General features: G+C 41.9%; 1 protein-coding gene across 1 annotated transcript in view; it reads right to left on the minus strand.

The window, feature by feature from the left end:
* Positions 1-4: 4 nt before the first annotated feature.
* Positions 5-12257, minus strand: part of USP24 (ubiquitin specific peptidase 24) — a 48289-nt gene continuing 36036 nt past the window's right edge. The window contains exons 51-66 of the mRNA XM_010131580.1: positions 11199-11294; positions 10605-10708; positions 10383-10496; positions 9542-9638; positions 7992-8108; positions 7269-7361; positions 6909-7011; positions 5877-5998; positions 5445-5558; positions 5122-5187; positions 4778-4844; positions 2629-2707; positions 1993-2068; positions 823-909; positions 389-499; positions 5-232 (exon numbers count right to left, since the gene is read on the minus strand). Coding sequence (XP_010129882.1) covers positions 170-232; positions 389-499; positions 823-909; positions 1993-2068; positions 2629-2707; positions 4778-4844; positions 5122-5187; positions 5445-5558; positions 5877-5998; positions 6909-7011; positions 7269-7361; positions 7992-8108; positions 9542-9638; positions 10383-10496; positions 10605-10708; positions 11199-11294 — 1509 coding nt within the window. The 3' untranslated portion in view covers positions 5-169. The remainder of the gene's footprint in view (positions 233-388; positions 500-822; positions 910-1992; positions 2069-2628; positions 2708-4777; positions 4845-5121; positions 5188-5444; positions 5559-5876; positions 5999-6908; positions 7012-7268; positions 7362-7991; positions 8109-9541; positions 9639-10382; positions 10497-10604; positions 10709-11198; positions 11295-12257) is intronic.

Consider the following 12257-nt stretch of genomic DNA (forward strand, 5'->3'; position numbering starts at 1 on the left):
CAGAATGCTCTTAGCTTTCAAGGAAAACCCCTCCTCCTGCATCGCCTCCGATCCTGCAAAGCCACTTCGCTTCCAGACTCTAATGGCGTTAAGCAACGGGACTCCAGTTTCAGTAGACACCAGGCATTCAACATTTGAATCGATCTGTTCGGGTGTTCACAGGTGTCCTCTACGGGTCGACATCATCAAGGTCACTTTTAGGCTCACCAATCATCATCGGAGACTCTGAGCCCTTTCAATACACACAAAGGACGGGGAGAGGAAAGATACGGCGCGTTAGTTTTGGAAGGCGCACAATTATTTGTCCCCATTCAGCAGTGCTTCTGACTCGAGCCCCAGAAACAAGCTGTCTAACAGCAGACAAACGTGCCTGTTGTTTTCTTGTTACCTGCTGCAGATGCCTCTCGCCGTTCTCATTGGCTGGACTACTTTCTGACCCATTACTGCTTCCAGACTGATCTTTCTCATTCAGCAAGGCTGTGGCATAGGCCAGTGTGTCCTGAGTGGGAAACAGCCCAAGAGAGAGTCAGGGGCCATGATACCTTCATTTCATAATAGCTTTTTTTTTTGTTAAAGTTGATTTAGAAACAGTACAGCTGCTGTAGTGAGACAGCCAAGTCACCACAGGTAATTGCGAGGCACTGACTAACATCATTTAAGGGTTAGCTTTTTCAGGAACAACCACAGGTCTGGTCTCTAAAGGAAGAACAGTCTTACATACACTGGAACAGGCTAAAGTTGCCAAAACCAAAGACACTAACTGAAAAGTGAGAAAAAGGAAATAAAACAAGTATGACATCGTCTCCCAAGACTGAGACATACCTGTGCCGAAATAGTGCGCTGGAAGGTTTTGGCAGTTGACGTTTCATTGGATACATTACTCTGTGGAGCCCAATAATGTTCTGACATCTGCATAAAAAGCCAAGAAAGCCATGAAATTGCCATAGGAGTTTTATGTGTAAAGCCTCATCCACTTGTGATGGCAGGTGAACTAACAAGTCTGGAACAAGCTTCCCGAATCCTTTGGCAATGAGCCGGAGATCTGGGGCACAGACAAGTGTGCACTCTTAATGCAGCCAGAGCAGTCAGAAAGGCTACGGCCCCACAGCCAGAAACTAGTAACCAGCTCCCTTTATTTGGTAACTGAACATGCACGCGGGTTACAGGACATCACCCAAAGAGTAGCGGATTCAGGGTTTACATGAGCCAGTATGAAGTACAACTGGGAACAGCAGGACTCCCCAGACCCCTCGGTTCACTGTGTTCCAAGAGAAGAGTGGCAACAAGTTGTGCCGGCTGCATTGCGAGCTAATTCTGCTTTCAGGGCTCAGTACTGCACTAGTTTATGCAAGTGACATCTGCCTGGCAGCAACTGGCAGCACAGAAAGGCAGCCTGGAGCTGGGACACTGTCAGGCTGCACACGCTCTGCTGGGGACCAAGCATGGCCCTGCTTAGACTATAAGCAAACCTGGGCCAGTTCAGTTGAGCTTTAAGTTTCCAAAGTGTCCTTGGGTATCTACTACAGCTGTGCTGGCCAACCTACGTTACGTTTAGAGGGCAGAACAAAAACTACATGCATGGGAGGAAAAAACTGTACATCAGCAGTTACGTTTTGTGCAGTGCTGCAGTGGTGCTGTAAGAAACCAGCTCGTTTATGGATCCTCTTGCATCACCCACACGGGCCGAGGAAAACTGCTATTCTGAAAAAGTGAAACCTTCTAACATGAACATAGGAATGGCCAGGAATAACCACTACGACCTTTCACACTTGGTTTTATGCACTGTACACACCTCTATGCCTGAAACACATGGAAGCTCACTGAACCTCTTCCATGCTTCAGTTAGCTGCATCCAAACTGTCCTTGTAAAAAATGAAGTAGCTTGTACTTTGTCTTTAGAGTCTTCTCAGGGAGCCATATAGAGGATGGGGATTTCATAACTCTCATTGTAAACAAAGTGACAGTTTCTCCGTAAAGTTACAGCCAAATTACCTTTTTCTGTAGCCACTGCACAGCCCAGCTCCAGTGGTGGGAATTCTCCTTGAAATAATCTTTTGCAGTAGGGCACCTTGGAAATGGAAATGATATTTGTTAGCCACAAACAAGGCACGCTGGCAAACTTAAAAAAATCCCAAAGACTTCTCTCCCGTGGTGCTGCTGCCCTCTGTATGCACTGTTATCACTGCAAATTCCGACTGAAACGGTACAGCCCTGCTACCACCTGAATTAGCAAGAGCGATACACGCCCAGTAAAGTAGTCTAGACACAGATTCACATATTTCAGAACTGTGCTTTACTGGAACATATGCCAAGTTCTAAACAAAGAGAATTTAGGAACATTTCAAAACTCTGGGATGGTTTCCTTACGTTTATTTTGGTCTTAACGGCTCCTGCTCCACAGAATGGAGCTGACCTTTGCCTTTACGAACAGCAATTACCGTGTTATACAAGAAGTCCATCTCAGGATAACCCGTAAAGATTTCACTTCACAGTGACATATGGACTGTCAAGACCTTTGAGCACTGCTTGTATCACAGTAATAAAGGTAAAGCTGAGCAAAAGGCCGAACAGTCACAGAGGGGACCTAGCACAGGGACGAGGTTGAACTCCAAAACCTGTGTTACTCACTTCTGAGCCAGCGTAACAAGGAACTTGACACACTGGTAACAACGGCTGCTGTCCACATGGTTGCTGTGGTGCATCAAGGCTGTGAGGAGAAATACATCAAAAAAACCAAGTCAGATTTCTGTGTACCAGCCAGTCTGAAAACACCACAAAGATGCAGTTAAAATTTTAACCTGGGAGGTAGAGGTTGTTTCTACAGATGTCAGCATAAGTATTTGTGTTAAACACACTGCTGTGCTGCAGTTTTGAGTGCTGCCACAACTCTACTGGATTAAAAATAGATCAAAGCGAGAATGCAGTAATTCTTCCAAATGCGGTACCTGAATTTTAAACAGTCCCCTCCTAATGCAGCTATTCTTCCCCTATAATCCATTCTGTGTTAGATAATCGCTACGGTTACATCTATCTGACAGAAAAAAAACATTGTGTGAAACCCCCATAAGTGGACCAGATCACCAGCTTCCACCTGGATCAAAACTTGCAAAGCCAGAAGAACGTTCAAAACTTCTTTGCACAATCAAGCACAGGAGAGTTCAACAGCCATGAAACTCTTCTCTGGGAGTCCTGGGCAGGAAGTTTTCTATACCATGAATTCCCACATCTTTTAGCAAAATTTTTGACTGAGAAGCAGCACAAAGATAGATTTCCATGGAGCTGCCACAAGCAGACTTGCTACTTTGAAGTTGCTCTGTCTATAGCATTGACTGAAGAATACTGCAGTGAAACCTCTGAAGTTGCCATATAATTAAGAAGAAACTGCAAATCGCTCGTTTTTCTACTGTCTAAGCACAGCAGATGATTAAAATTACAGCACTGATGTACTGCAAATTATGCACAAACACCCCACTGTGAGCCATGGAAAACTATTGTTTGCTGATTTTCTTTCTTGGAGTAAAACCAGCTGATGTGATGGACGGGTCACGGTCCCCATGCAGTGACTGGATGCTGCTCAGTGCTGTTGCGAGGGTTCTCCAAAGTAAAACTACACCTTCCACTCCCCAAACTCACAGCAGTTCTTGAAGACTTCAACATAAAAATTCACCTGCATAATTGCACCTCTCTTCCCTAGAGGTAAAAAAGGTCATGTGTTGCCCCAGTTACAGAACAGAATTGATCCACGTGGGATCTATTTATCCAGAAAAAAAAAAAGAACCACTTAGCTGTTCTCCTACACTGCTGCATATTAACTTATTTTCTATCAGTCACACACGGACACCACTAAACAGAAGAACAAAGATCAAAGCTAAATATTCCTTCTCACCAAAACAGAATCCAAAACAACTTAAGGTGAAAGCCACAATCTGCAGCAGCTCCTCAGCCAAACAGCTATGAGAGAGATGCTCAAGCTGCACTAACTCTGACCAGAGATGCTCTTTGAGCACCGTGTGGCCACCCCATGTTTCTCTTGCACACAAAGCCTCTTCTCCCGAATAATCAAATTAAGATCGCATCACTTCTGGGACTTTTCTGTTGCATTTTAATGCTTTAGTAACTTCACTTCCAAGTTTCTGTATCAAGTGGAGTGAAAACACTTTGTATGAGCAGCAACAAACGGGAGCCTCCCGGCAGATTATGAGGCTATCCTGCAGTTAGTGTATGAGCACCCTCCCAGGCTGAACCTGTTTCTTTTTATGGTAATTAGGAAGCTGACAAGACAAAAAGATCGGCAATTTCTTGAGACATGTAGGGAATAAAAATTAATTTTTAAGGTTACAGGATTAATAGAGCTACTCTCATGTTAATCCAAGGTACCTTCCCCTCTACCCCCAACTGGGTGTACACCATGATCTGCTTCTTAGGTAAATAATGTCAGCTCTCTTGCCAGTCTCTTGGATACGGTTCCTTAGTGTCACTTTTAAAGTACGTAAGTACCACTTTTCTCTGGGTTCCCTGGCTGCTGCTGTTGGAGATAATTCATTTTTCCCAGTTAAACTCCTTTCCAGTTTGCCCTTACTATAATATTCTAATGCTTATTTTGGATTTTCTTACAGCATTTTTTGGGGTGGTGGTGGCAAAATCGAATGTGTTGAGTTGTTTTCCCTGAGAAGTAAAGCAGTTTAGAAGGATTAGAAACTAGGACATGAAATGAACCATTGCCAACATAAGGTTAGGGCAGCAGGAGACAGGAGTGTTCACCTGCTGGCTTACTTGCCTATTAATCCATTTTCAGTTTCAAAGGCAAATTTGATACGCTCTACTTGTAATGGGTCTTCAATAACCTGTTGGGAAAGAAAAAGGTCAATGCAAGGAAGTTGTGTGTGATAGCTGCATCTGTTCTATGGAATGGCTGTAACCACCTCAACAAGAAAAACAAGTAAGACTTGGGAAGTTTCATGTGTCACTGGATTATCAAGACAGCAGTTGAAAGAGTAAGAAAGACTCCAGACTGAAGGTTGAGAGACAAGTGGATGTTGAGATTACCAATGCAGGCCTGACTTTTTTTTATGACGCATTGATACAAAATCTATCCTGTACAAGTCTTTACCCTTTACCTACCAGTATCTCATGGAGTAACTGGAATATGTTTTTCAGTTCATGAGGTGGAGCAGTTTCTAGCTGAGTCTGCACGTAAGAAATATAAAGTTATTTAGACAGCAAAATACATGGAAGATGCAAAGAACTACGAGACAGCTTTACAGATTTTTGAAAATTTGGGTTTTTTTAAAGAGTAAAAGCTTAAAAAAACCCCCCACCCAAAACCTACCAACACGCCCCCCCATCCCAATCCAGACTGTACTGATGGTTCTGCAGATCCCACGGCCGTCATAACCCACGAGACACAGCATGACCCAGGTCTAGAAGGTCGATTATCTCCCTACCTTGATGAAGTGCAGCACAGTGAAGGAGAAGTGCTCATTACAAAAGCAGCAGTACACCACCATCTCAATGAGAACTGACAGAGATCCAGTTAGCTCTCGTAACGCGTACATCACCTGATGGAAAAGCACAAACGGTTTCAGGCACAGCCACACAACTGTTTTAAAGTAAGTCTGTAATAGAACATCGGTGCAAAACATGTTCAGCTGCCTTTGCTAACTCTGTAAATTCTCCAACCAGACCCCTAAGATACTCTAGAATAGGAAGGGGTCAAAAAGAAACCAAAAGATGCCTTTTTGTTTAGGCTCAAAATAACCACATGCTCCTCACCCAGCTGCTTTTTAATATTCCGTGTTTTCCATGTATGGCTACTTCAAAGAAATCACATCAGACCAGCTTTTAGATTCAAGCAAGGCAGAACTGAGAACATGTACCTCCATTAAGTAGGGTTTTCCCTCAGTCAGGAATAACAAGGCTTCCACTTCTTCATGAAGCATCAAAAGTGGACCTGAAGCGGTGATGTTTAGAGGTGGACGCTGCTTAAAGAGACCAGGAGCTATAACAGCAAATACAAAAATAACCCACTAATAAATTAGTTTGTTCTACACACCTTGAAGACACTGCTGTTCATCTGGCACTGTGTAATCTCTAATGACTTTCATCTCAACCAGCTTAGAGCTCGTATGGTACCACTTTGAGCAACAACCTCTTGCACACTGAAGTGTCATTTAGTAACAACCTCTTGCAAATGAAGTGTAATTTAGTGACAACATAGGCAAATGAACTGCAAGGTCGAAGCAAAATGTTTGTAATTCTATCAGGACTTTAATTTTACTCCCAATCACTGTTGCACATTCATCATTTCCAGAATTTTTATCATTCTTCTTTTAACTCTGATATCTGACTGCCTCCAACTCCAGAAACTTCTAACCCTGGACTGAAATTAAGTTATTCTTTTAAAAAGACAACTTTAAATTTCTCCTTCAGGTACCTGGAGATCTCAACTTATTCCTCTATTCTCTTTATTTGGATACTTTTGCCTCTTCTAAAAAATATCTAGGAGAGTGTTTCATGGCTTGTTATTCAGTAGCTCAGTCTAGACACTCCCCTTCAGATTAGCAAAAGGCATAACAGAGCTAAGCAAAATACAGCCTGTTAGGCTGCCGGGTCTGTTCCAGCCAACAGTGACTGCTTGATTCACTCATACCAGGAAAGACTTTATAGGCAGATGGGGGAGGGGGGAAGGCACGGTAATCAGTATCAAGATTTCCCTCTTCCCTGCCCCGAGTACCTGTAAACTGTTAGCCACAGCCTGTTGGTATGTTTACAGCAAAATAAAAAGTAATCAAACATACGCTAACCATTACTGCCTTAAATTCAAAGTTACTGTATTTTCCTCATGAAGTTTCTCCCAGTCAAAGTAACTGAAATGCAAAGTCACCAGAAGGCAAACCCGCGATTCTTACCAACATTTCTTTGTGAGGAGACGTCAGAGTGCAAAACAAGGAGCGCTACAGTGTTGTGAAGATATCCGAACTCACGTGCTTGTGCTGAGCTCCACCTGCGATTCTGCTTGAGCCAAAGGAGAGACTGAATTAACTTTTGACCAGTTGATTTAGTCAACTGCTGTGAACTTCAAACAAAGCAATGTCCTTAACAGTCCACTACCATGTACTAATACTTTGAAGCGGGTGAAGATTTTATTATCAAAAACATCCACCCTAGTCTGTCCTAACATGTGAAAAGTGCTTATCCTGAATTTAAACACCCTAAAACCCCAGGGGGATGGGCACACTACAGCACAACACATGGCACGTAAACTTTACCTGATTACTCTGCCGGTTGGGGCCAAGGAGAAAGTTGATCATGTGTCTCAAAGCAGAGTGTCTGAGAAGCAGACTACAAGCCCTTATACCCTGCTGTGGAGACGACAATAGAAAGTTACATTCCTGTGCAGGTAAGGGATTAGTGTTCTAGAGAACACGAGTAAAATGCTTAGACTAAACACTGCCTTTTCCACTCTAAAAAAACCCCAAATAAATCCTCACACAGATCAATACGGTGCATCTCTAAAAAGCTGTCTCAGTATACAGAGCACATTACATACACCAGACCAGAATCGGCATATGCAAAATAAGTGTCACGCTGAAACAAAACAAAACAAAAAAAAGAGAATAGGGGAATAGAGAGAATTCACAATGCGGTGAACATTCCAGTCCAGCCTGTCGTCTTACAGGACAAAAGTCCTGAATGTTGGATTTTGAGAACAGCCAAGAACAACCCCCCAAAGCAGAAATCCAAAATTCAGACTCTGGAAATGACATCTTCAACCAGAATACTTTGCTGGTGTATTTTTTGTGATTTTATCTTAATCCACTGTTCGAAGTCATTTACTTTTCAAAAAAAGAATCAACAAACCCAATTCTCTAATAAAAGTTTCACTGTTTCACAGTCTCACCGTGCTGCTTAAACAATGATGATGGATGACTAGCTGCTTTATTGCTGTCCTTTCAAATTAAAATAGTGTGAAAAAAACAGTAGTTTCTTACCTTCTGTACAAAGTTATTGAATAGCAAGAAATACTGAGCACAGTTTTTACAGTTTTCAGGTACATCTTTGTCCAGCAGAGCAAGTAGCACCTCCAGTAATTGATGCAGACTTTTTAACTGTGAAAAAAAATTAACTTGAATGTAAAGAGTTGTCTAATACTTAAAACCCAAAAGCGTTTCACATATCAGAGTTAAGGCATGGTTAAGGAAATCCCACGCATGGTCAGGTGCGTGCTGTGATGAGTATCAAGAGCCAATACTGGATTGCAGCCTTCTATTTTTAACTCTTCTGAACGACTGCAGCATACATTAAGCAGAAAAGTAATGAAAGCATTGGCATGTAGGTAACCTGCTTGAAGAGGAGGAACTCAGCATTTATGGAATTCGCAAAATTTTTAAAGCAAATCAAATTACTCCTCAGAGTGAGCTGATGTTCAGATTTTCCAGTCGTTACAGTAATGCAAGGCAAACCAGAGGAGAAGTGAACAGCCACCCAAGGTCTCATATTAGTGCACTATCACAGTCAGCTACACAAAAAGCAATGTTTTTTAGCTTGTGCCAAAGCACAAAAGGGTGTACACACCGGAATATAATTCATTACATCTCTGACAACAGACAGCAACTAACAGCTGAAAGAACTATATTGGAAATGTTCATCTCTATTACTGCATTCAACTTGTAAGGTCCCACAGCAATCCTTCCTTAGAGCCCTGAATATGACGAACTTTCCTGACAGACACCTATACAGTAGTAGTGTCTTCCATCCTTGACACTGGATGAATAAGAACAAGGAGATCCCAGAAACCAGACAAAAAACCCCATGTTGTTGTAAAGAAAAAGTATGTATTTCAGACTAAACAAGACTTGGACATTTAAGAGTGTCCAAGCTCCCACTGACGACCTATGGGAACACACCAGATCACAGATAACACTTCTGTGTGAGTTCTCTGATTTGGTTCCGGTATCCCAGGGGAAACAGGTAGATCTCAAACATTCTACTAATTACTTCTTTTCACTCATTTCCTGCTGGGTTTTCCTAGAATATTAAGATGAACAAAACGTCACAAAACCGTATTTCTCAAACTTACTTGCCAAGATTTTTCAATAGAAAACTAAACCTTTAACAATCACCATACTTGTGGTCTCTCTCTGGATCAAGGTAACTCAGTTACTACTGCTACAGGGTTCTGACTGAGGGAGGAAGGAGAATCACTCAGAAAACAAGCTGATTTTTGGAATCAGAAAAGATAATACATCTTAAGAAAACACTGTTTCCAAATTATTGAACAGTATGTGATACTAGTTTATAAGACAAGCTGAAAGCGGGCAGAATTGATCAAAGTAGTACTTTGAGCTTAAATTCTGACAATTCCAGCAGCATGTTACCTCCTGAGGCAGGAACAGACAATAATTCAAGAAAAGAAGAGCTACAAGCACAGTCAAGATGAAAGCCTTTCATTTGTCACAAATCACACAGCATTGTCTGCAAACACAGCAAGAGCCATGAGGAAGAGAACCAACAGGATCATCGGTGAAGGGGTGACACTAACCTTCTCCTGATAAAGCAAGGCACTGTCGAGGGTTTTTTCAAGGATAGTGGCTACAGCAACTCGCACCTCTCTCACACTGCATTCCAGGAGGAAAGTCCTGGAAGATAAAAGGCGAAGCTGCATAGAGAACTGGAATCAACGTGTACACATGGTCACTATGATGAAATGTGGTGTTTATTATTTTAAAAAAAAGGGGAACAGTCCAGATACTTCTTGTGTTGCACTTCCGTGGATAAGCTTTAACTTAATTTTCCTGCACTCCTACTTGTCACTAGCAAGGCCTATAACATTGCTTTATATTTATTCACTCAAGCAACAAAAAAGCTAGAACTAAAAGCTACTGTAGGATCTCCTCTTTCAATGCAACTTCAAAGATAAAATTTCTTTACACTGACACACCTCTCTAATTGTGTCACATCTCCAATAATTGAGCTGTTTTCAAAACATCTATTAGCTGATCTTGAGCTTGGTGAGAAAAACCCGTGATCTTTGCCATTTAAATTACTTTAGCACAAACATTTGCATCACGTTCTCCTTTCCCACCACTTCAGGAGTGACTAGACACAAACACATTCCAAGGCACCCCACTGACTGAAACACCTGCACCCTCCTCCAGTATGCTGCACTATTTTATTAGATTTTCAGATTTACTCAGAAAGCTTTATGATTGGAGAAAATACTAGAAATAAATCCCTAAGTGATTACCTAGAGCGTATGTTTAAAGACTCTACAACTCAGTCAGCTCTTTGGAAATACATCAGTATAGGGCAGATCACGTTGTTGGGAAGCTTTATCCACACATGGGTCACAAAACACTTTGGACAGAATTACCAGGACTTACTTTACAAGCTCCCGGCCCTCTGGCCCGACGAAATATTCAACTAACCACTGACAAGCATCAATGCTTTTGGAGAGCAGTGCATCTATGGTGGCAATCCATTCTTCTGTGTCAGCCCTTTAACAAACCAGGGACAACTGTCAGTAACGAAAGTGCCTTTCAAAGTGCAGGACAAGCATGAAAACCTCAGACTATGTTGTTACGGTGCCCAGAACAAAGCTTTACCTGAGTTTCTTCTTGGTTCGGAGATAGGTTTGGAAGAGGAATTGGACTGCCAGCTGTAAGCTCACCTTCGCCATGCACGGATAATAAGGATGCTTTACCTTAGTCTGAAAGAAACGGCAAGTTTACTTCAGAGCAGAAGCATGCCTGCAGCTGTCTCTTAGAACACACCAACATGTTCTATACTCCATTTGAAAAAAATTACAACAAAGCCTTTTCTGTACTAAAACCAGTCTCCAGTGCTGACTATGCTAGTTAACAAACAGGGTAAAACAGGAACAAACTTGCTGTAAGGCCCGCTAGATCTGTGGGTGCGAGAAATGTAATATATTTTACTAAAAAAGGTGCGTGTTATTTTATATATTTTACTATGGCACAAAGATGTTTCTCCCACAACTAGAACAGGAGGCTGAAGTCTGCCTTGAGACAGATGTTGTTATCAGCGTGAAAAATTGGAGGTAAAGAATTGCTGAGCTGGAAAAGCAAAATCATGTCAAGCCTTCTCTTCCAGTTTTCTTGGCTGTAACCCAGACAGCTTCTCTGGCCCTTCTACCCAGCATATTCCAAATACGCCAAGATGAAATCTAGGTTACTTACCGCATTCAGTGAAGCTAATGACAGAACAAAACTGAAGTAGTCACTACTGTACACATCCCTGTTCTTCATAAATTTCAAGTTTTCATCTCTCACCATCTGCAAAAGAAGGAAAAAGAAATTTAAGTGCTGTCAAAGTATATGTCTCTAACTAAAATCCCATCTTTTAGGTAAATATGTTTAAAAACCAGCGTCAGACCTATTCTGTTCACACTCTAAATCACTACTTCAGCGAGGCGGAAAATACATATAGGAGACTTATAAGATTTGTATAAAACCGGTGATTTTCTTCCAAGGATATTACAAAACAGAAGACAACAGATGAGGGACTTAATCATCAAAAGGAAGAAAAAGGAACTAGTAAATTCTATTTTTTTCTCTTGCTTTTAATAAAAAAAAAAAAAAGGCAGCCAGGGAAACATCCTGCAAACCTGAAAGGCTTGCTTAGCAAATTTATATGTACAGAGTAAGGAGCCATGGCACAATTATGGGCTGCAGCCACAATAATGTACTCGAATGCCAAATCTCTTTTTTTTCCTCCCATAAGATTTTGCTGAAGGACTCTGAATAATTGAGGCAAGTTCTTTTTATTGTAATAATACAACCCCAGATACCAGAATGCCTAAAAGTGACTGTTAGAGCCCTGATACAGCCCATGGTGGGAGGCCGCACACAGCCTGCACAGCTCATTCTGACTGTGTGATGTGGGCTCTCTTCTGCATGTGCACATCAGCAGGATAAGCAGACTGAGACCTTCCTCTTACGGCAGCTGACCGATACCCAGGTTCTACCATCCTCTTGCTGCTCTGCCCACGTCATCACACCTCCACTTTCAGTCCTGACTTGTCAAGTTGCCTTTAACATCGATGTTTTCCTCATTAAGATCACTAACTCAGTATTCCATACGCTAACAGACATGGACAGAATTCAAGCTGGGTTTGGTTTCTCTTACTTCTCCCCCTTCTACATTTCTCTGAACTCAAGAACTTGAGGATGACTGTAATTTGCCATTGTCTCCATTACTCCTCAAGTATACCTCAAACGAAGTATCTTCTCCGCTCT

This window comes from Buceros rhinoceros, unplaced genomic scaffold (assembly GCF_000710305.1).
Source record: "Buceros rhinoceros silvestris isolate BGI_N320 unplaced genomic scaffold, ASM71030v1 scaffold17482, whole genome shotgun sequence".
In the NCBI taxonomy this organism is placed as follows: domain Eukaryota; kingdom Metazoa; phylum Chordata; class Aves; order Bucerotiformes; family Bucerotidae; genus Buceros; species Buceros rhinoceros.